The sequence below is a fragment of the Pleurodeles waltl genome, chromosome 3_1 (genome assembly GCF_031143425.1).
Source record: "Pleurodeles waltl isolate 20211129_DDA chromosome 3_1, aPleWal1.hap1.20221129, whole genome shotgun sequence".
In the NCBI taxonomy this organism is placed as follows: domain Eukaryota; kingdom Metazoa; phylum Chordata; class Amphibia; order Caudata; family Salamandridae; genus Pleurodeles; species Pleurodeles waltl.
The window spans coordinates 1,912,854,502-1,912,879,386 of NC_090440.1; the positions used below are offsets into that span (position 1 = coordinate 1,912,854,502).

A 24,885-nucleotide genomic window follows, 5' to 3' on the forward strand; every position below is an offset into this window, starting at 1 on the left:
CTTCGGTCACGGAGCGTTTTTCTCGACCGAAACGCTCGACAGGCCTCACACGTTTCTTCCTTGTGCTCGGGTGACAGGCACAAGTTACAGACCAAATGCTGGTCTGTATAGGGATATTTACTGTGGCATTTAGGACAGAATCGGAACGGGGTCCGTTCCATCAGTCTCGATGTTGCACGCGGTCGGGCCGACCAGGCCCCGACGGGGGATCGAAATTACCCCGAAGGGCTACCGGAGCTCTTCAGGATTCGGTGTCGATTCTAATCTAACCCGATACCTAACGAAACAATACCGACGTAGTTTTCCGAAGTTATGACTATCTTTCCGTCCCGAAACACGGAGCGAAAAGGAACACGTCTGAACCCGATGGCAGAAAAAAAAACAATCTAAGATGGAGTCGACGCCCATGCGCAATGGAAACAAAGGAGGAGGAGTCACTCGGTCTCGTGACTCGAAAAGACTTCTTCGAAGAAAAACAACTTGTAACACTCCGACTCAACACCAGACGGCGGACTGTGCACAGCATGTGTATCTGCAGCTACACATGCCACCGAACACAGTTTCCTCATGCCAACTACAACACACCAGTTGGCAGGAAGCATTGTCAAGGCAGGGGACGGTGGAGCATAGGGCAGAAAAAAGTAATGCAGGCTTCGCTCTGCATATGTTTTATAGCCAACAAAAATGCAGTTCCGGCACAAAGCACAGTGGGAATGCATTGTTACTATTTCAATGCAGAAATACATGTCAAATCAGGCCCAAGTCTTTTCTCACATCAGTTCCTATTAAATCCTTCTTTTTATATATTAGTCAATTACTAGCAACTTCGTTTATACATTCTACCATGACCCTCCTTTGTCTGGGGAGTGTCACTTTGCACCTCCTTACAGAAAAACCTTTCTATCCAGTACCCAAAGTTCTTCCAGTGCCTTTTCTAATTCAGAGACTCTTTCACCTCTCTCCATTATCCAGGCACTCTCCCTAAAGCACCTTTCCTTACCAAGATACCAGTTCAGTACCCTTCCAACTTAGAGATTCTTCTGGCACCTTTCCATATCAGTCTCTTTCTGAATGCTCCCTCATCTATGGAATCCCCCTCAAGCACCTTTCTTTGCAAAGATACTCTTCCAGCAATCTTGCAAACCCAGCTATTCTTACAGCACTTAACTTGTCCAAGGAATCTCTCTAGTGCAACTGTCCTTACTTGGACACACGTTCAGTTACCTTTCTTTTCCAGGGAAATTGCTCTCAAGCACATTAACCTTACAGCAGCCTTTCTTATCCAGAGGCTCTTCCATTCCCAGAATGTCGTCAGGCACCTTTCTTGCCCTAAGAATCTCTATTGAGTATTTGTCTTTTCCAAAAGATTCTTTAAACACCCTCCTGCACCCAGGGAAACTTTCTTGAGCATCTTTCCTTACTCAGGGTTTCCCTTGACTCTTTCTTACCCAGAGCGGATCTCCATTAAGTGGACCCATCATGGCCAAGAACAATGGCTGTTGTATAAGGGCGAAGAGAGCACTAACAAGAGACTGTAGACCTGTCAGGCTTCCAAACTGCGTCGAGGGATACCTGGAACAGAAACACTGGATTAGAACCTGGAACTGCAATTTACTCTTGAAAATCAAGGAATGAGATTTCTATCCCTCCTAAAAACACATCCTACCCATTTTCCTCCATAGAGGCAGATCACGGTAGCCCAAAAACACACTCCATCCAGCCCCCACCCCGCTTACCAGCAACAGCACACCATATCCCCAAGCAGTTCACTCCAGGTAAAGCATTGTCCACTTCCCTTCACAGGTTCTGCACAACATATCCCAAAACAGCATTTATCAACATTTAAATGAAGCGGTTTCTAAGTATTTACTTCATTTGTGTCATTATTTCTTCAGTGTGACTTAGCAATTCTGCAAAGCAGGAGTCCATTGTTAAGAGTCTGCGAAAATGGTTCCTATTGTGTTCTCCTCTCTGTGAATCGATATGGTTCTAACGTTTAAGGATTAGCCACTCTGACCTGCCCCCCATCCTGGTGCAACACTACCACTAGATCATTCTAATCTCCCTGTAATTGAGACCAGCTCATCCAACTATTCCTACAGCGTGCACATCTTCAGCAGTGCTCCTGGCACCAAGTGATATGCATGATGCAGTGATGCCAAAAGCAGAGTCATCCCTAAACTTTTAAAGACAGTGACGGTTGCAGTAGGGAAATTATCCATTTTGAAGTGACTTAGATGGGAAAATAAATGCATCTTCCTTATTGGTGTCATGTTAATATTCTGGATAGCAAACTTGCGTTGGTCACGACAGCAAGGTGTTCGAGGACTACAGGCTGGTACCCAGCCTCATGAAAGATCAACCACCATGAAAAGGTTCTGTCACTGGCAAATATCTGCGCAGTGCTGAAGTTCAGAGTCTTTTCGAAGCTCAAAGGATATTCAGGTTACTGATCAAGGGGACAAGTACTTATCCAACTTTAGTGGCACAGAAGGGAAATCTGAGCCAACCAAAGTTCTGCTTTGTTCAAATTTTAAAACATTCTCCTTATAAGGGAGCACACAATTAATTTAGCCTTCGTTTTTACAGGTTTCTGGTGGAGGTACAAGACACAATAGGTGGAACTAGTAAAACATGTGGATAAATATTTACTCCAGACTTAGCGAAGGAGAAGCCCATTATTATAAAGCAGTAGCTTGCAGAGATGCCACTAGAGAATGCAGTCATGAACACTGTGTTACCAAATGGACACTTATATTTGCAATACACAGTAAAGCAGTCACAAACAACAGACACCACCACTGATGACCAACACAACGACAGGGGAGAGCCAGTGGAAAGAGATCCAGGTGAAAATGCATCCATCACCAGTCACCTCATACCACGGATATGGGGATAGTAGTTGCGCTCATTCAAACTGGGGTGAACTTGAGGTTAACCTACTTCGGAAAGGCTACCTTGGGTCCAGCCTATGTCAGGAAAACGTAGCTCTGCTAATCAATGACTAAGCCTAAATGTGGAGCTCCTCTTTTGGACTTATAGTTCACTCAAGGAAAACCTAAGTCAGGGGATGTGACAGGAATGTCCCAAGTATGGCATATGAGTGTGTTTCCCTGCCCTAAGTCCCCTACTACTCATTTATCTGCTCCTTTATCTGATATTCTGACTTTTATTTTGGCACTGGTGTTTGCTGATGAATGACTATGCCGAAATTTGAAGCTCCTCTTCTGGAGTCACAGTTAATTGGAGGAAACCTTAGGCCAGACGGGGTGGGAATGTCCCTTTTCATGGTGTAGGGGCATGTTCTCATGCCTTGCGTGGCTGACTGCATGTGTAGTTGGTATCCTGGCTTTTATATTGGCCTTGCATCAAGCTAAACAAGCAAGTGTGCATAGGCCTAATCGTATTCCTGACTATACAAGCTCCAGGACCTGTCCTGTGACTTGAGGGGATGCACTAAGGATAACCCCATAACGAATAGAGGACTACTATCCCTTTGATGGATATAGCGCATAAAGGGCCTGATTTAGATTGATGGATAGCCCGTCCGCCGAAATATAAATCCCATTATATCCTAGGGGATTTAAATTTCGGCAGATGGGCTATCAGTCACTGTTGTGACAGAGTAACTCATCCGCCAAAATCTAAATCAGGCCCCAGTGGTGGTGGCAGCATAGTGTACTTTGAGACTGATAGTGTGACCAGATGTTTTTTCTGAGTCAGTGAGAGTGTGATCTACTGGCCTTTTTGTGTAAAGCTTAGCTGTTATGTGAATACCCAGAACTTTGAAGTGACACCCTGCATGTATGTTGAGGATGGTGTAGTGTAGCATGTGTGAAGTGGTAGGACTCTGTTTGAGTCTGAGTACGAAACCAGTGAGATCAATTTTGGATGTTCCTGGTTTGCCATGGCATAAGACGGAGGAAGAGGATAGCTTCCCCAGGCAGTGGAAGTGTACTGCCTGCATTTGTGTGGCTGGAGGGAAAATACCCTTCAGAAGGATGGACGCAGGACTACCTTCAGAAATTTCATGATGGCTTTGCTAGCAAAACGCTGCTAATTAATATTTTAGTTGGTTGATGGTTAGGGTGTGAGGTCAGGGGACCCTTTCCTCTTTCCATGATTACTGCTCCAGAGAAGCTAATGACAAACAGCCAGGTGCAGAAACTTCACTCTTCGTTGTGTTCTTTTTGTGGGCGAGTCAGTTTGGGGCCAGTCCCAGTGGTACCTGCTATGAGAAGCAATACAGTACACAAAGGCTACATCTGGAGAGCAGCCTAAAAAAGACAACTGAAAGTGAACCACTCCAAGCTGGTTCTGAGTTTTGAGACAGTGGATCCACATCCCCTCTCTAGAAAATGTGCATATGGTGGGACCCAAACAACCCCATCTTGTCTGAGTTTCAAGTTCTTAATGACCAAGGAATGGCGTGCTCTGCAGAGTACTCAAAGGACTGCTGGTTTATCCGGAATAGTGTCTGACAGCCATTCTTCCAGGGTTGAGGAGATATTACCTGAAGTCAGCATTTGCTGCTAGAAGAGCTGAGGTTTTGTCTAGTGCCTAGATGCCTGCCTGCTGAGAGAGGGAAGGAGCCTACTTGACCCTGCAGGAGGAGAGACTGACCAAGGAAACAAGACCAGTGTGTTTCTAGCCAAAGCCACACCCAAGGGAAGCAAACCGTTGGGGAGTAAAACCAGGAGTGGCCTCTGTTGAAGACAATCTGCTTGACTCTCTGTGGCTCCGGGCTGCAACCACTACCACTTGTCATGTGAGGTTTGCCTGGCCCAATCAGGGCTATAACTCCTGTGAGGTTCACCTGGCCCAACCGGGGTTACAACATCTGCTGTGAGGCTCACCTTGCCTGACTAGGGCTACAACTGCCACGAGATCCGCCTGGCCCAAGCAGAGCTACAATTACGGAGGTACTTTTATCAGCCCAGGTTGGGCTGCCTCGGCTCCAGTGGCCTGACAGAACAGCTGTTATATAGCTGCACCTGCATGAGTCCCTAATCACCAAGGGACAGTGGATCAATTCGGGCCAGTGTGTGCAAGCAAACACAGGTCGCTTACGGCCTCTTAGCGACTGCAACTGACAACGGTGGGCTTCCGCCTCTGGTAGAATCACAACGCAGAGTCCACACTGGTCATGTGTAGGGGACTACGAACTTAAGTTCTACTCGCTACACCACTAGTGGTAAGAACTCACACAAGTGGGTGAAACGATTGTGCACTTGACTTGTGGGGCACCAGTAATATGCACCTGAACCTTATTTGTGCTACGGCGATAATTTATAGGGGCAACTTCATGCAGGGGGAAGCTTTGGGGAGATAACATGGAGGGCGACAAGTGGAGGTGACGTCCTACAAGTATTAAGTGCTGCTGTAAGACTAAAAAGAATGTGCTTTCTTAATAAGACAATGTCTGGGCTGAATATGAAATTACAGATGAGACATACTGGGGTCTCATCGTTATTGTGTGTGTTGGTTGACTGTTGAGTTCTGAGCTTGTATTCTCTCCACTACTTCCCTGAGAAGCCTGCAACTGCTCACTCTTGCTATCGTTAGAGTCAAGTGCAAAAAGGACTGTACTGGGCCCAGTTTACAGAGAGTAGGACAGGCCCCAGGAGGTCATTTGGGACCGGTACCCCTTATCTTTCCTGTGCCCACCAGTTCACCTTCCTCCCCTAGCCTCCCCAGGGGTCTGACAATAAGTCCGAAAAAAATGCAGAGAGAGACACAACTTTCCAAGCCGTGCGAATGACTCATCCCAAACCCCTTTCTTTTTTATGGCTGTTGGCAGTTTCCTCGCCTTGGAGCCTCCTGCTTTCAAATGTTTTTGTCTAATTCAATAACTGGGGATGTTTTTTAGGTTTTTGCATGCTCAAACATTTCACCAAAAACATTCACAGAGTAGGACATCTTCCAAAACACATCTGTGCTATTCTGTAAACAGGACAAGATCAACTACCGGGTGAGGATGTGGTGTAACGGCCAGAGCTGCTGAACTTGGAGCTAGGGAACCAGGTTTGTGTCTCAGCGTTGGCTTAATATCTGGTGATCTGAGGCAAGTCACTAAGGGAATGATTTAGAGTTTGGCAGACGGGTTATTCTGTTACAAATGTGACAGATATCCTGTCCGCCGCATTACGATCTCTACAGGCTATTGGATCGTAATATGAAGGATGGGATACCCATCACGTTTGTGACAGAGTAACCCCCTCCGCCAAACTATAAATCAGGCCATAATTTCCCTGTGCCTACCAAAAACGAAGGTGTCCTTGGAGAATTCAATTGGTGCTCAAGTAAAGTGCTCCAAACCTTCGGATCGGGTTCGCCCTTTATGAAAATAAGGGCTACATGGCGTCATCCGGCAAGCATATAGATGTCATAGAAGGGGGGCGAGGTATGGGTGGTCCTGATTTCAGACCTCTTTTAAATTGACGTTCACCAAAATTACTTGTTTTTCTATGCCTTTCGAGGACTATTCCTTATATAGCCGCTAGATGGCAGGCTAATGCAGTATATTAATCTATAGTAGTAGCAACAAAAAAAACTGCTTACGCCATGAAAAAAGTTATTGGAAAGTACAAATTTGATAAACATGCAGTTATGTAGCGGGAACACTACAAACAGATTCTGCGGATAAGAACTTTTTATGCCCTATGCTTCCATAGCCCATATCCTCCTAGTGGAAGTGCGCCTTGAAAAAAAAATTACATTTGACTTTTGAATGAGCATGTAAGGATGCAGAGCATGTCATGAATGCATACATTAGCTCATATATCATACACTGATGCACAGTTGCGGACAGGGGCTACTCTGAGGAGAGCATGTACCCACAGCAAACACCCATGCGTGAGTTGAAAGCTTACCAAGCATCAACAAAGCGTGGGAAAGTTGCTGGCTTTTCACCCAAAAGACAGCTTGCCAGTTGACCTAGTGACAGAATCCAACCAAAGGTCACAACTCAGGATTGATCTAAGTCCGCTCAACAACATGTATCCACTCCGGGGGTTCTGCTGGAGTATCAGTCACCATGTGTGTTAGTGCAACCGGTTTAATTGACGACTATGAAGACTAATTTGTTACTTTAAATCACAAAATTGGAATCAGAGCTGGTGTGTAGGGAGCTATCTTAGTCTGCAGTTTGTATCCATTAACATTAACATTACCAGATTCTGTTTTCAATAAAAAAGCAATATATAGTGTTAGTGATGTTGAGATTTGCAATAATTTTTGTTTTAATTCTTTCAAAGGAGTTAAAGGTGTTTGCTTGGCAGGCATTTTGGATCAGTATAGATGAGAAAAGCAAGCTGGCTTCAATATGAATGTACACTGCCTCTCATTTTCGTGTTCTGTGTACACATCTTAGAATGAAACATTTCAGCAGGGCACCGAGGAAGGTAAGAACTGCTGAACCACCTTGAATGGGATGCCTTATTCCATTCGGGCCACACAGTGATATTGACACATGCTCCTTAAGCAAATTCATGTCCCTGGAAGTGACTTGTTGGAGGAGGGCCAAACACTAACGAAAACAGCAGGTAACTCATTAACATGGTGCAACAGCTAAACCCTATTCCTCACGTTTGAAGCATCAATAAGAAGCTTCCAAGGTACCGCACACATTCTAACAACTCTTAATAAAGACTGTCATTACCATCTTCCATACTGAATGTCATGGTTTCCCATGAGTGGTCGTAGTAAACGGCTATCGATCGGGAAGTGCGTTGTGGGCATATCAGGAGCACACAAGGGAATGAGGGCTACGTCATCACTGTTCATTCCCTATCACCAATAACACATGGGGTGATCAGGTCCACCCTGCCCGGCTTCATCAGCAACGCGTGTGGAGTCAAAGGAAAGCTCTCCACTGCCAACAGATAGCGACAGCAGAGGAAAGCTGTCACACGCGGAACAAGTGATGAGTTGGGTATGAAGGAACTGGTAGCAAGGTAACAGACTCCGCTCAGCTCTCAGGAAATGAGTCAAGGGGCGATAACTTTCGTTACAAACAGCCTTTGGTGCACAGATAAAAGGGAGTTAGCTAGGCTTACTATTTACCTATCAGTGGAGGTATAGACAAAATAAGAGCAAACAGATGTTGGAAATCTGTGGATATAGCAAGTGGTATTAGAGGAAATTCTGTAATCTCAGTCACAGGACCGAGAAAAATGAATCTTATCTCATTACTAAGCATCCCAATACATGTATGTAAGACACATACTCCACATGCAACACTTCCCTGTGTGATCTAGACAATAAGTAACTTACACAGCTGCATAGAGACCGCCGACAGCAGAGTGGATGAATCCTCTCACAACTGTGTGCAGAATAAAGGAGAGGATCTGGAACAAAAGTAAGTAAGAGAGGAATTAAATCCCTTCCTCTAGAGGACCCTGGACACAACCTAATAACATCTTGCCCCCTTTTTTCCACCTCTGTGAATCCTGTTGGCAAAGTGAGTCTCCTCCAGGGCTCCTGTCCATGGCATCTACACCCCTGTTTACCTCATTCAATGATCTGCTCTCCTCATCTTCCTCAACACACCCGTACCCCCTTGTTAGTGGTGCATGCAACCCCTCTCCCTCCTCCATGACCCTCTCTGATCCTAGATAACCTGCTCTAGGTACAGGGGCTGCTCCTGTCTGGGAAACTGAGGGTCTCTTGGTTATACCCTTCCCTCCTGCCCTTTACCCACCAGTTCTCTCTTCCTTGCCCATCAGGTGCACTCCAACGCTTACCTTTAATCTTACCCAATTCTGTGCTGCCCTCCCAGGCAAATAATGCAAAACATGAGCCACCCTACAGCCGTCCATTCAGCACTGCCATCAGCCACCCCAAGGCATCCATCTCCCACCACTTACTATCCGCCACCACCTCTACCGTATGCTCTGCGTACACCATGCACCCACTCTCCGCGCCCTATGCTGACACCACGTGCCCTGGACTCAGACCTTCATCCGTCTTCCTGTTCCACATCCCTTGCGCCCAGCACCATCTCCTCCTACCGTCTGCCCTGCGCTCATCTGCCTTCATCCACACCAGTGCGACCCTCACCTGTAAAGGCAGATTATCAATGAGACACGTGACTCCGAATCCCACCAGCAGCAGGTTGGTAAAGGCAAAAGCTCTGGTTGCGTTTGTGATCTTCTGGATTTGACGGTCTCTTCTTTTTGGTTTTTTGTCGCCACTAGAAATGAAAGTTAATTAAAACAGCAGGTGAGATTTCATAATGCGACAGGGAGAAGCTAAAACTACCTACCCTTGGGAAAGGATGAGGGTCCTAGAACAAGTGGCAGCATGACCCAGTCAGCTATACTCCATCAGCTGCCATGGTACCAATTTGTTGAACCCCAACTGACAGCCCCCTCAAACCCAGTGTCTTTCTGCATCCGTGTAATTACCCCATTCCATGTGTCATTCACAAGCTCCACAATGCCTTGCCTTTATAGGCGACACCGCCTGAACTCTATTATATCACCAAAGCAGGCCCATCCCACCCGAAGCATTCTAACCCCTCCTTTTAAAGACACACCCTCTGACACCCCATCACACCCCTCAGTTCCAGAATTATTTTCTACAACTACCCAGTGACATTCACCTGCATCTCCTTTACTTCCACTAAGTACATCCCTCTGTTGCTCTGGCAAACTCTTAGCTGTGAACTCTTACCCTATTTACATCAACATGACCTCGGCCCCTTCCTCCACCCCAAATCTTCCACTTTGTATCCCCTTGGCGCTCCTCATTATATCGAAATAGAGCTTCTACCAAAAATAGCCAGCACACGCTTCATACACTATTTATAGAGTACCCCCACTATGTGGCACTGCCTGGTTGTAAGGAAATGCCTCCTTGGCATGGTTGCCCCCTGACTTTTTGCCTTTACTGATGCTATGTTTACAATTGAAAGTGTGCTGAGGCCTGCTAACCAGGCCCCAGCACCAGTGTTCTTTCCCTAACCTGTACTTTTGTATCCACAATTGGCAGACCCTGGCATCCAGATAAGTCCCTTGTAACTGGTACTTCTAGTACCAAGGGCCCTGATGCCAAGGAAGGTCTCTAAGGGCTGCAGCATGTCTTATGCCACCCTGGAGACCTCTCACTCAGCACAGACACACTGCTTGCCAGCTTGTGTGTGCTAGTGAGGACAAAACGAGTAAGTCGACATGGCACTCCCCTCAGGGTGCCATGCCAGCCTCTCACTGCCTATGCAGTATAGGTAAGACACCCCTCTAGCAGGCCTTACAGCCCTAAGGCAGGGTGCACTATACCATAGGTGAGGGTACCAGTGCATGAGCATGGTACCCCTACAGTGTCTAAACAAAACCTTAGACATTGTAAGTGCAGGGTAGCCATAAGAGTATATGGTCTGGGAGTCTGTCAAACACGAACTCCACAGCACCATAATGGCTACACTGAAAACTGGGAAGTTTGGTATCAAACTTCTCAGCACAATAAATGCACACTGATGCCAGTGTACATTTTATTGTAAAATACACCACAGAGGGCACCTTAGAGGTGCCCCCTGAAACTTAACCGACTGTCTGTGTAGGCTGACTAGTTCCAGCAGCCTGCCACACCAGAGACATGTTGCTGGCCCCATGGGGAGAGTGCCTTTGTCACTCTGAGGCCAGTAACAAAGCCTGCACTGGGTGGAGATGCCAACACCTCCCCAGGCAGGAGCTGTGACACCTGGCGGTGAGCCTCAAAGGCTCACCCCTTTGTCACAGCCCAGCAGGGCACTCCAGCTTAGTGGAGTTGCCCGCCCCCTCCGGCCACGGCCCCCACTTTTGGCGGCAAGGCTGGAGGGAACAAAGAAAGCAACAAGGAGGAGTCACTGGCCAGTCAGGACAGCCCCTAAGGTGTCCTGAGCTGAGGTGACTCTGACTTTTAGAAATCCTCCATCTTGCAGATGGAGGATTCCCCCAATAGGGTTAGGATTGTGACCCCCTCCCCTTGGGAGGAGGCACAAAGAGGGTGTACCCACCCTCAGGGCTAGTAGCCATTGGCTACTAACCCCCCAGACCTAAACACGCCCTTAAAATTAGTATTTAAGGGCTACCCTGAACCCTAGAAAAGTAGATTCCTGCAACTACAAGAAGAAGGACTGCCTAGCTGAAAACCCCTGCAGAGGAAGACCAGAAGACGACTACTGCCTTGGCTCCAGAAACTCACCGGCCTGTCTCCTGCCTTCCAAAGATCCTGCTCCAGCGACGCCTTCCAAAGGGACCAGCGACCTCGACATCCTCTGAGGACTGCCCCTGCTTCGAAAAGACAAGAAACTCCCGAGGACAGCGGACCTGCTCCAAGAAAGGCTGCAACTTTGTTTCCAGCAGCCTTGAAAGAACCCTGCAAGCTCCCCGCAAGAAGCGTGAGACTTGCAACACTGCACCCGGCGACCCAGACTCGGCTGGTGGCGATCCAACACCTCAGGAGGGACCCCAGGACTACTCTGATACTGTGAGTACCAAAACCTGTCCCCCCTGAGCCCCCACAGCGCCGCCTGCAGAGGGAATCCCGAGGCTTCCCCTGACCGCGACTCTTTGAACCTAAAGTCCCGACGCCTGGGAGAGACCCTGCACCCGCAGCCCCCAGGACCTGAAGGACCGGACTTTCACTGGAGAAGTGACCCCCAGGAGTCCCTCTCCCTTGCCCAAGTGGAGGTTTCCCCGAGGAATCCCCCCCTTGCCTGCCTGCAGCGCTGAAGAGATCCCGAGATCTCTCATAGACTAACATTGCGAACCCGACGCCTGTTCCTACACTGCACCCGGCCGCCCCCGCGCTGCTGAGGGTGAAATTTCTGTGTGGACTTGTGTCCCCCCCGGTGCCCTACAAAACCCCCCTGGTCTGCCCTCCGAAGACGCGGGTACTTACCTGCAAGCAGACCGGAACCGGGGCACCCCCTTCTCTCCATTCTAGCCTGTGTGTTTTGGGCACCACTTTGAACTCTGCACCTGACCGGCCCTGAGCTGCTGGTGTGGTGACTTTGGGGTTGCTCTGAACCCCCAACGGTGGGCTACCTTGGACCAAGAACTGAACCCTGTAAGTGTCTTACTTACCTGGTAAAACTAACAAAAACTTACCTCCCCCAGGAACTGTGAAAATTGCACTAAGTGTCCACTTTTAAAACAGCTATTTGTCAATGACTTGTAAAGTATACATGCAATTTTTATGCTTTAAAGTTCCTAAAGTACTTACCTGCAATACCTTTCGAATGAGATATTACATGTAGAATTTGAACCTGTGGTTCTTAAAATAAACTAAGAAAATATATTTTTCTATAACAAAACCTATTGGCTGGATTTGTCTCTGAGTGTGTGTACCTCATTTATTGTCTATGTGTATGTACAACAAATGCTTAACACTACTCCTTGGATAAGCCTACTGCTCGACCACACTACCACAAAATAGAGCATTAGTATTATCTCTTTTTACCACTATTTTACCTCTAAGGGGAACCCTTGGACTCTGTGCATGCTATTCCTTACTTTGAAATAGCACATACAGAGCCAACTTCCTACATTGGTGGATCAGCGGTGGGGTACAAGACTTTGCATTTGCTGGACTACTCAGCCAATACCTGATCACACGACAAATTCCAAAATTGTCATTAGAAATAGATTTTTGCAATTTGAAAAGTTTTCTAAATTCTTAAAAGACCTGCTAGGGCCTTGTGTTAGATCCTGTTTAGCATTTCTTTTAGAGTTTAAAAGTTTGTTAAAAGTTTGAATTAGATTCTAGAACCAGTTTTAGTTTCTTAAAAAGTATTCCAACTTTTAGAAGCATAATGTCTAGCACAGATGTGAATGTGGTGGAACTCGACACCACACCTTACCTCCATCTACAGATGAGAGAGCTAAGGTCACTCTGTAAACTAAAGAAAATAGCAATGGGCCCCAAACCTACCAAAGTACAGCTCCAGGAGCTTTTGGCAGAGTTTGAAAAGGCCAACCCCTCTGAGGATGGCAACTCAGAGGATGAAGATAGTGACTTGGAGGGAAATTCCCCCCCTCCAGTCCTACTTAGGGAGAGCAGGGCTTCTCAAGCCCTGACTCCACAAATAATAGTCAGAGATGCTGGTTCCCTCACAGGAGGGACCAACAACTCTGAAATCACTGAGGATAACTCCAGTGAAGAGGACATCCAGTTAGCCAGGATGGCCAAAAGATTGGCTTTGGAAAGACAGATCCTAGCCATAGAGAGGGAAAGACAAGAGATGGGCCTAGGACCCATCAATGGTGGCAGCAACATAAATAGGGTCAGAGATTCTCCTGACATGTTGAAAATCCCCAAAGGGATTGTAACTAAATATGAAGATGGTGATGACATCACCAAATGGTTCACAGCTTTTGAGAGGGCTTGTGTAACCAGAAAAGTGAACAGATCTCACTGGGGTGCTCTCCTTTGGGAAATGTTCACAGGAAAGTGTAGGGATAGACTCCTCACACTCTCTGGACAAGATGCAGAATCTTATGACCTCATGAAGGGTACCCTGATTGAGGGCTTTGGATTCTCCACTGAGGAGTACAGGATTAGGTTCAGGGGGGCTCAAAAATCCTCGAGCCAGACCTGGGTTGACTTTGTTGACTACTCAGTGAAAACACTAGATGGTTGGATTCAAGGCAGTGGTGTAAGTAATTATGATGGGCTGTACAATTTATTTGTGAAAGAACACCTGTTAAGTAATTGTTTCAATGATAAACTGCATCAGCATCTGGTAGACCTAGGACCAATTTCTCCCCAAGAATTGGGAAAGAAGGCGGACCATTGGGTCAAGACAAGGGTGTCCAAGACTTCAACAGGGGGTGACCAAAAGAAAGGGGTCACAAAGACTCCCCAGCAGAAGGGTGATGAGACAACCAAAACTAAAAATAGTAAAGAGTCTTCTACAGGCCCCCAAAAACCTGCACAGGAGGGTGGGCCCAGAACCTCTTCACAAAACAATGGGTACAAGGGTAAAAACTTTGATCCCAAAAAGGCCTGGTGTCATAGCTGTAAACAGCATGGACACCAAACTGGAGACAAGGCCTGTCCCAAGAAAGGTTCCACTCCAAACTCCCATCCAGGTAACACTGGTATGGCTAGTCTCCAAGTGGGATCAACAGTGTGCCCAGAGCAAATCAGGGTCCACACTGAAGCTACTCTAGTTTCTGAGGGTGGGGTGGATTTAGCCACACTAGCTGTCTGGCCGCCTAACATGCAAAAATACAGACAGCAACTCTTAATTAATGGGACTAGAATAGAGGGCCTGAGGGATACAGGTGCCAGTGTCACCATGGTGACAGAGAAACTGGTTTCCCCTGGCCAATACCTGACTGGAAAAACTTACTGTAAGGAAATGCCTCCTTGGCATGGTTGCCCCCTGACTTTTTGCCTTTGCTGATGCTATGTTTACAATTGAAAGTGTGCTGAGGCCTGCTAACCAGGCCCCAGCACCAGTGTTCTTTCCCTAACCTGTACTTTTGTATCCACAATTGGCAGACCCTGGCATCCAGATAAGTCCCTTGTAACTGGTACTTCTAGTACCAAGGGCCCTGATGCCAAGGAAGGTCTCTAAGGGATGCAGCATGTCTTATGCCACCCTGGAGACCTCTCACTCAGCACAGACACACTGCTTGCCAGCTTGTGTGTGCTAGTGAGGACCAAACGAGTAAGTCGACATGGCACTCCCCTCAGGGTGCCATGCCAGCCTCTCACTGCCTATGCAGTATAGGTAAGACACCCCTCTAGCAGGCCTTACAGCCCTAAGGCAGGGTGCACTATACCATAGGTGAGGGTACCAGTGCATGAGCATGGTACCCCTACAGTGTCTAAACAAAACCTTAGACATGGTAAGTGCAGGGTAGCCATAAGAGTATATGGTCTGGGAGTCTGTCAAACACGAACTCCACAGCACCATAATGGCTGCACTGAAAACTGGGAAGTTTGGTATCAAACTTCTCAGCACAATAAATGCACACTGATGCCAGTGTACATTTTATTGTAAAATACACCACAGAGGGCACCTTAGAGGTGCCCCCTGAAACTTAACCGACTGTCTGTGTAGGCTGACTAGTTCCAGCAGCCTGCCACACCAGAGACATGTTGCTGGCCCCATGGGGAGAGTGCCTTTGTCACTCTGAGGCCAGTAACAAAGCCTGCACTGGGTGGAGATGCTAACACCTCCCCCAGGCAGGAGCTGTGACACCTGGCGGTGAGCCTCAAAGGCTCACCCCTTTGTCACAGCCCAGCAGGGCACTCCAGCTTAGTGGAGTTGCCCGCCCCCTCCGGCCACGGCCCCCACTTTTGGCGGCAAGGCTGGAGGGAACAAAGAAAGCAACAAGGAGGAGTCACTGGCCAGTCAGGACAGCCCCTAAGGTGTCCTGAGCTGAGGTGACTCTGACTTTTAGAAATCCTCCATCTTGCAGATGGAGGATTCCCCCAATAGGGTTAGGATTGTGACCCCCTCCCCTTGGGAGGAGGCACAAAGAGGGTGTACCCACCCTCAGGGCTAGTAGCCATTGGCTACTAACCCCCCAGACCTAAACACGCCCTTAAATTCAGTATTTAAGGGCTACCCTGAACCCTAGAAGATTAGATTCCTGCAACTACAAGAAGAAGGACTGCCTAGCTGAAAAACCCCTGCAGAGGAAGACCAGAAGACGACAACTGCCGTGGCTCCAGAAACTCACCGGCCTGTCTCCTGCCTTCCAAAGATCCTGCTCCAGCGACGCCTTCCAAAGGGACCAGCGACCTCGACATCCTCTGAGGACTGCCCCTGCTTCGAAAAGACAAGAAACTCCCGAGGACAGCGGACCTGCTCCAAGAAAGGCTGCAACTTTGTTTCCAGCAGCTTTAAAGAACCCTGCAAGCTCCCCGCAAAAGGCGTGAGACTTGCAACACTGCACCCGGCGACCCCGACTCGGTTGGTGGCGATCCAACACCTCAGGAGGGACCCCCGGACTACTCTAAGACTGTGAGTACAAAAACCTGTCCCCCCTGAGTCCCCACAGCGCCGCCTGCAGAGGGAATCCCGAGGCTTCCCCTGACCGCGACTCTTTGAAACCAAAGTCCCGACACCTGGGAGAGACCCTGCACCCGCAGCCCCCAGGACCTGAAGGACCGGACTTTCACTGGAGGAGTGACCCCCAGGAGTCCCTCTCCCTTGCCCAAGTGGAGGTTTCCCCGAGGAACCCCCCCCTTGCCTGCCTGCAGCGCTGAAGAGATCCCTAGATCTCCCATTGACTTCCATTACAAACCCGACGCTTGTTTCTACACTGCACCCGGCCGCCCCCGCGCTGCTGAGGGTGAAATTTCTGTGTGGGCTTGTGTCCCCCCCGGTGCCCTACAAAACCCCCCTGGTCTGCCCTCCGAAGACGCGGGTACTTACCTGCAAGCAGACCGGAACCGGGGCACCCCCTTCTCTCCATTCTAGCCTATGTGTTTTGGGCACCACTTTGAACTCTGCACCTGACCGGCCCTGAGCTGCTGGTGTGGTGACTTTGGGGTTGCTCTGAACCCCCAACGGTGGGCTACCTTGGACCAAGAACTGAACCCTGTAAGTGTCTTACTTACCTGGTAAAACTAACAAATACTTACCTCCCCTAGGAACTGTGAAAATTGCACTAAGTGTCCACTTTTAAAAAAGCTATTTGTGAATAACTTGAAAAGTATACATGCAATTTTGATGATTTGAAGTTCCTAAAGTACTTACCTGCAATACCTTTCGAATGAGATATTACATGTAGAATTTGAACCTGTGGTTCTTAAAATAAACTAAGAAAAGATATTTTTCTATATAAAACCTATTGGCTGGATTTGTCTCTGAGTGTGTGTACCTCATTTATTGTCTATGTGTATGTACAACAAATGCTTAACACTACTCCTTGGATAAGCCTACTGCTCGACCACACTACCACAAAATAGAGCATTAGTATTATCTATTTTTACCACTATTTTACCTCTAAGGGGAACCCTTGGACTCTGTGCATGCTATTCCTTACTTTGAAATAGCACATACAGAGCCAACTTCCTACATTGGTGGATCAGCGGTGGGGTACAAGACTTTGCATTTGCTGGACTACTCAGCCAATACCTGATCACACGACAAATTCCAAAATTGTCATTAGAAATTGATTTTTGCAATTTGAAAAGTTTTCTAAATTCTTAAAAGACCTGCTAGGGCCTTGTGTTAGATCCTGTTTAGCATTTCTTTTAGAGTTTAAAAGTTTGTAAAAGTTTGAATTAGATTCTAGAACCAGTTTTAGTTTCTTAAAAAGTATTCCAACTTTTAGAAGCATAATGTCTAGCACAGATGTGAATGTGGTGGAACTCGACACCACACCTTACCTCCATCTACAGATGAGAGAGCTAAGGTCACTCTGTAAACTAAAGAAAATAGCAATGGGCCCCAAACCTACCAAAGTACAGCTCCAGGAGCTTTTGGCAGAGTTTGAAAAGGCCAACCCCTCTGAGGATGGCAACTCAGAGGATGAAGATAGTGACTTGGAGGGAAATTCCCCCCCTCCAGTCCTACTTAGGGAGAGCAGGGCTTCTCAAGCCCTGACTCCACAAATAATAGTCAGAGATGCTGGTTCCCTCACAGGAGGGACCAACAACTCTGAAATCACTGAGGATAACTCCAGTGAAGAGGACATCCAGTTAGCCAGGATGGCCAAAAGATTGGCTTTGGAAAGACAGATCCTAGCCATAGAGAGGGAAAGACAAGAGATGGGCCTAGGACCCATCAATGGTGGCAGCAACATAAATAGGGTCAGAGATTCTCCTGACATGTTGAAAATCCCCAAAGGGATTGTAACTAAATATGAAGATGGTGATGACATCACCAAATGGTTCACAGCTTTTGAGAGGGCTTGTGTAACCAGAAAAGTGAACAGATCTCACTGGGGTGCTCTCCTTTGGGAAATGTTCACAGGAAAGTGTAGGGATAGACTCCTCACACTCTCTGGACAAGATGCAGAATCTTATGACCTCATGAAGGGTACCCTGATTGAGGGCTTTGGATTCTCCACTGAGGAGTACAGGATTAGGTTCAGGGGGGCTCAAAAATCCTCGAGCCAGACCTGGGTTGACTTTGTTGACTACTCAGTGAAAACACTAGATGGTTGGATTCAAGGCAGTGGTGTAAGTAATTATGATGGGCTGTACAATTTATTTGTGAAAGAACACCTGTTAAGTAATTGTTTCAATGATAAACTGCATCAGCATCTGGTAGACCTAGGACCAATTTCTCCCCAAGAATTGGGAAAGAAGGCGGACCATTGGGTCAAGACAAGGGTGTCCAAGACTTCAACAGGGGGTGACCAAAAGAAAGGGGTCACGAAGACTCCCCAGCAGAAGGGTGATGAGACAACCAAAACTAAAAATAGTAAAGAGTCTTCCACAGGCCCCCAAAAACCTGCACAGGAGGGTGGGCCCAGAGCCTCTTCACAAAACAATGGGTACAAGGGTAAAAACTTTGATCCCAAAAAGGCCTGGTGTCATAGCTGTAAACAGCATGGACACCAAACTGGAGACAAGGCCTGTCCCAAGAAAGGTTCCACTCCAAACTCCCATCCAGGTAACACTGGTATGGCTAGTCTCCAAGTGGGATCAACAGTGTGCCCAGAGCAAATCAGGGTCCACACTGAAGCTACTCTAGTTTCTGAGGGTGGGGTGGATTTAGCCACACTAGCTGTCTGGCCGCCTAACATGCAAAAATACAGACAGCAACTCTTAATTAATGGGACTAGAATAGAGGGCCTGAGGGATACAGGTGCCAGTGTCACCATGGTGACAGAGAAACTGGTTTCCCCTGGCCAATACCTGACTGGAAAAACTTACACAGTCACCAACGCTGACAATCAGAGAAAAGTACATCCCATGGCAATGGTTACTTTAGAATGGGGAGGGGTCAATGGCCTGAAGCAGGTGGTGGTCTCCTCAAATATCCCAGTGGACTGTCTGCTTGGAAATGACCTGGAGTCCTCAGCATGGGCTGAGGTAGAGCTAAAAACCCATGCAGCAATGCTGGGTATCCCTGAACTGGTGTGTGTGAAAACAAGAGCACAATGCAAGGCACAGGGTGAAAAAGTAGAGCTGGAGTCTGGAAAAATGGCCCAGCCTACCAAGAGAACAGGAAAGTCAGTTGGGAAACCAACTGCAACACAGCAAAAGAAAGGGAACCTCTCTTCTCAGGAAGAAGTTCTGCCCTCTGAGGGAACTGAGCCTTTGGAGCTTGAACCTTATCAGGTTGAGCTCTTAGGCCCAGGGGGACCCTCAAGGGAGGAGCTGTGTAAGGGACAAGAAACCTGTCCCTCTCTTGAAGGCCTTAGGCAGCAAGCTGCTGAAGAGTCCAAAGGCAAGAAAAATGGAACACATAGGGTCTATTGGGAAGATGGGCTCCTGTACACTGAGGCCAGAGACCCCAAACCTGGTGCCACTAGGAGAGTGGTAGTGCCTCAGCTGTTCAGAGAGTTCATCCTAACATTGGCCCATGACATTCCCCTTGCTGGACATTTGGGACAAACCAAGACGTGGGAGAGGTTAGTCAACCACTTCTACTGGCCCAATATGTCCAACATGGTTAAGGAGTTTTGCCTCTCCTGCCCCACCTGTCAAGCCAGTGGTAAGACAGGTGGGCATCCAAAGGCCCCCCTCATTCCACTTCCTGTGGTGGGGGTGCCCTTTGAAAGAGTGGGTGTGGACATAGTTGGTCCACTGGAACCTCCCACAGCCTCAGGAAATATGTATATCCTGGTAGTAGTGGATCATGCTACCAGGTATCCTGAAGCTATTCCCCTTAGGTCGACTACTGCCCCTGCAGTAGCCAAGGCCCTCATTGGTATCTTTACCAGAGTGGGTTTCCCTAAGGAGGTGGTGTCTGACAGAGGTACCAACTTCATGTCAGCATACCTAAAGCACATGTGGAATGAGTGTGGAGTGACTTATAAATTCACTACACCTTACCATCCACAAACTAATGGCTTAGTTGAGAGATTCAACAAGACATTAAAGGGCATGATCATGGGGCTCCCAGAAAAACTCAAAAGGAGATGGGATGTCCTCCTGCCATGTCTGCTTTTCGCTTACAGGGAGGTACCACAGAAGGGAGTAGGGTTCTCACCCTTTGAACTTCTGTTTGGTCATCCTGTAAGGGGACCACTTGCCCTTGTTAAAGAAGGCTGGGAGAGACCTCTCCATGAGCCTAAACAGGACATAGTGGACTATGTACTTGGCCTTCGCTCTAGAATGGCAGAGTACATGGAAAAGGCAACCAAAAACCTTGAGGCCAGCCAACAACTCCAGAAGTTTTGGTATGACCAAAAGGCTGCACTGGTTGAGTTCCAACCAGGGCAGAAAGTCTGGGTTCTGGAGCCTGTGGCTCCCAGGGCACTCCAGGACAAATGGAGTGGCCCTTACCCAGTGCTAGAGAGGAAGAGTCAGGTCACCTACCTGGTGGACCTGGGCACAAGCAGGAGCCCCAAGAGGGTGATCCATGTGAACCGCCTTAAGCTCTTCCATGACAGGGCTGATGTGAATCTGTTAATGGTAACAGATGAGGATCAGGAGGCAGAGAGTGAACCTCTCCCTGATCTTCTGTCATCAGACCCAAAAGATGGCACAGTAGATGGAGTGATCTACTCAGACACCCTCTCTGGCCAACAGCAGGCTGATTGTAGGAGAGTCCTACAACAGTTTCCTGAGCTTTTCTCCCTAACCCCTGGTCAGACACACCTGTGTACCCATGATGTGGACACAGGAGACAGCATGCCTGTCAAGAACAAAATCTTCAGACAGTCTGACCATGTTAAGGAAAGCATCAAGATGGAAGTCCACAAGATGCTGGAATTGGGAGTGATTGAGCGCTCTGACAGCCCCTGGGCTAGCCCAGTGGTCTTAGTCCCCAAACCTCACACCAAAGATGGAAAGAAAGAGATGAGGTTTTGTGTGGACTACAGAGGGCTCAACTCTGTCACCAAGACAGATGCCCATCCAATTCCAAGAGCTGATGAGCTCATTGATAAGTTAGGTGCTGCCAAATTTCTAAGTACCTTTGACTTGACAGCAGGGTACTGGCAAATAAAAATGGCGCCTGGAGCAAAAGAAAAGACAGCATTCTCCACACCTGATGGGCATTATCAGTTTACTGTTATGCCCTTTGGTTTAAAGAATGCCCCTGCCACCTTCCAAAGGTTGGTGAATCAAGTCCTTGCTGGCTTGGAGTCCTTTAGCACAGCTTATCTTGATGATATTGCTGTCTTTAGCTCCACCTGGCAGGATCACCTGGTCCACCTGAAGAAGGTTTTGAAGGCTCTGCAATCTGCAGGCCTCTCTATCAAGGCATCCAAATGCCAGATAGGGCAGGGAACTGTGGTTTACTTGGGCCACCTTGTAGGTGGAGGCCAAGTTCAGCCACTCCAACCCAAGATCCAGACTATTCTGGACTGGGTAGCTCCAAAAACCCAGACTCAAGTCAGGGCATTCCTTGGCTTGACTGGGTACTACAGGAGGTTTGTGAAGGGATATGGATCCATTGTGACAGCCCTCACTGAGCTCACCTCCAAGAAAATGCCCAAGAAAGTGAACTGGACTGTGGACTGCCAACAGGCCTTTGACACCCTGAAACAGGCAATGTGCTCAGCACCAGTTCTCAAAGCTCCAGATTATTCTAAGCAGTTCATTGTGCAGACTGATGCCTCTGAACATGGGATAGGGGCAGTTTTGTCCCAAACAAATGATGATGGCCTTGACCAGCCTGTTGCTTTCATTAGCAGGAGGTTACTCCCCAGGGAGCAGCGTTGGAGTGCCATTGAGAGGGAGGCCTTTGCTGTGGTTTGGTCCCTGAAGAAGCTGAGACCATACCTCTTTGGGACTCACTTCCTAGTTCAAACTGACCACAGACCTCTCAAATGGCTGATGCAAATGAAAGGTGAAAATCCTAAACTGTTGAGGTGGTCCATCTCCCTACAGGGAATGGACTTTATAGTGGAACACAGACCTGGGACTGCCCATGCCAATGCAGATGGCCTTTCCAGGTTCTTCCACTTAGAAAATGAAGACTCTCTTGGGAAAGGTTAGTCTCATCCTCTTTCGTTTGGGGGGGGGTTGTGTAAGGAAATGCCTCCTTGGCATGGTTGCCCCCTGACTTTTTGCCTTTGCTGATGCTATGTTTACAATTGAAAGTGTGCTGAGGCCTGCTAACCAGGCCCCAGCACCAGTGTTCTTTCCCTAACCTGTACTTTTGTATCCACAATTGGCAGACCCTGGCATCCAGATAAGTCCCTTGTAACTGGTACTTCTAGTACCAAGGGCCCTGATGCCAAGGAAGGTCTCTAAGGGATGCAGCATGTCTTATGCCACCCTGGAGACCTCTCACTCAGCACAGACACACTGCTTGCCAGCTTGTGTGTGCTAGTGAGGACCAAACGAGTAAGTCGACATGGCACTCCCCTCAGGGTGCCATGCCAGCCTCTCACTGCCTATGCAGTATAGGTAAGACACCCCTCTAGCAGGCCTTACAGCCCTAAGGCAGGGTGCACTATACCATAGGTGAGGGTACCAGTGCATGAGCATGGTACCCCTACAGTGTCTAAACAAAACCTTAGACATGGTAAGTGCAGGGTAGCCATAAGAGTATATGGTCTGGGAGTCTGTCAAACACGAACTCCACAGCACCATAATGGCTGCACTGAAAACTGGGAAGTTTGGTATCAAACTTCTCAGCACAATAAATGCACACTGATGCCAGTGTACATTTTATTGTAAAATACACCACAGAGGGCACCTTAGAGGTGCCCCCTGAAACTTAACCGACTGTCTGTGTAGGCTGACTAGTTCCAGCAGCCTGCCACACCAGAGACATGTTGCTGGCCCCATGGGGAGAGTGCCTTTGTCACTCTGAGGCCAGTAACAAAGCCTGCACTGGGTGGAGATGCTAACACCTCCCCCAGGCAGGAGCTGTGACACCTGGCGGTGAGCCTCAAAGGCTCACCCCTTTGTCACAGCCCAGCAGGGCACTCCAGCTTAGTGGAGTTGCCCGCCCCCTCCGGCCACGGCCCCCACTTTTGGCGGCAAGGCTGGAGGGAACAAAGAAAGCAACAAGGAGGAGTCACTGGCCAGTCAGGACAGCCCCTAAGGTGTCCTGAGCTGAGGTGACTCTGACTTTTAGAAATCCTCCATCTTGCAGATGGAGGATTCCCCCAATAGGGTTAGGATTGTGACCCCCTCCCCTTGGGAGGAGGCACAAAGAGGGTGTACCCACCCTCAGGGCTAGTAGCCATTGGCTACTAACCCCCCAGACCTAAACACGCCCTTAAATTCAGTATTTAAGGGCTACCCTGAACCCTAGAAGATTAGATTCCTGCAACTACAAGAAGAAGGACTGCCTAGCTGAAAAACCCCTGCAGAGGAAGACCAGAAGACGACAACTGCCGTGGCTCCAGAAACTCACCGGCCTGTCTCCTGCCTTCCAAAGATCCTGCTCCAGCGACGCCTTCCAAAGGGACCAGCGACCTCGACATCCTCTGAGGACTGCCCCTGCTTCGAAAAGACAAGAAACTCCCGAGGACAGCGGACCTGCTCCAAGAAAGGCTGCAACTTTGTTTCCAGCAGCTTTAAAGAACCCTGCAAGCTCCCCGCAAAAGGCGTGAGACTTGCAACACTGCACCCGGCGACCCCGACTCGGTTGGTGGCGATCCAACACCTCAGGAGGGACCCCCGGACTACTCTAAGACTGTGAGTACAAAAACCTGTCCCCCCTGAGTCCCCACAGCGCCGCCTGCAGAGGGAATCCCGAGGCTTCCCCTGACCGCGACTCTTTGAAACCAAAGTCCCGACACCTGGGAGAGACCCTGCACCCGCAGCCCCCAGGACCTGAAGGACCGGACTTTCACTGGAGGAGTGACCCCCAGGAGTCCCTCTCCCTTGCCCAAGTGGAGGTTTCCCCGAGGAACCCCCCCCTTGCCTGCCTGCAGCGCTGAAGAGATCCCTAGATCTCCCATTGACTTCCATTACAAACCCGACGCTTGTTTCTACACTGCACCCGGCCGCCCCCGCGCTGCTGAGGGTGAAATTTCTGTGTGGGCTTGTGTCCCCCCCGGTGCCCTACAAAACCCCCCTGGTCTGCCCTCCGAAGACGCGGGTACTTACCTGCAAGCAGACCGGAACCGGGGCACCCCCTTCTCTCCATTCTAGCCTATGTGTTTTGGGCACCACTTTGAACTCTGCACCTGACCGGCCCTGAGCTGCTGGTGTGGTGACTTTGGGGTTGCTCTGAACCCCCAACGGTGGGCTACCTTGGACCAAGAACTGAACCCTGTAAGTGTCTTACTTACCTGGTAAAACTAACAAATACTTACCTCCCCTAGGAACTGTGAAAATTGCACTAAGTGTCCACTTTTAAAAAAGCTATTTGTGAATAACTTGAAAAGTATACATGCAATTTTGATGATTTGAAGTTCCTAAAGTACTTACCTGCAATACCTTTCGAATGAGATATTACATGTAGAATTTGAACCTGTGGTTCTTAAAATAAACTAAGAAAAGATATTTTTCTATATAAAACCTATTGGCTGGATTTGTCTCTGAGTGTGTGTACCTCATTTATTGTCTATGTGTATGTACAACAAATGCTTAACACTACTCCTTGGATAAGCCTACTGCTCGACCACACTACCACAAAATAGAGCATTAGTATTATCTATTTTTACCACTATTTTACCTCTAAGGGGAACCCTTGGACTCTGTGCATGCTATTCCTTACTTTGAAATAGCACATACAGAGCCAACTTCCTACACTTACACAGTCACCAACGCTGACAATCAGAGAAAAGTACATCCCATGGCAATGGTTACTTTAGAATGGGGAGGGGTCAATGGCCTGAAACAGGTGGTGGTCTC

The 24,885-nt window shown here is 48.3% G+C and overlaps 1 protein-coding gene across 1 annotated transcript in view; it reads right to left on the reverse strand.

Moving 5' to 3' along the window:
* SLC43A2 (solute carrier family 43 member 2) overlaps positions 1-24,885 on the reverse strand; it is a 114,608-nt gene that overhangs the window by 12,151 nt on the left and 77,572 nt on the right. Inside the window, exons 11-13 of the mRNA XM_069226110.1 lie at positions 9,061-9,193; positions 8,275-8,348; positions 1,449-1,572 (exon numbers count right to left, since the gene is read on the reverse strand). Coding sequence (XP_069082211.1) covers positions 1,449-1,572; positions 8,275-8,348; positions 9,061-9,193 — 331 coding nt within the window. The remainder of the gene's footprint in view (positions 1-1,448; positions 1,573-8,274; positions 8,349-9,060; positions 9,194-24,885) is intronic.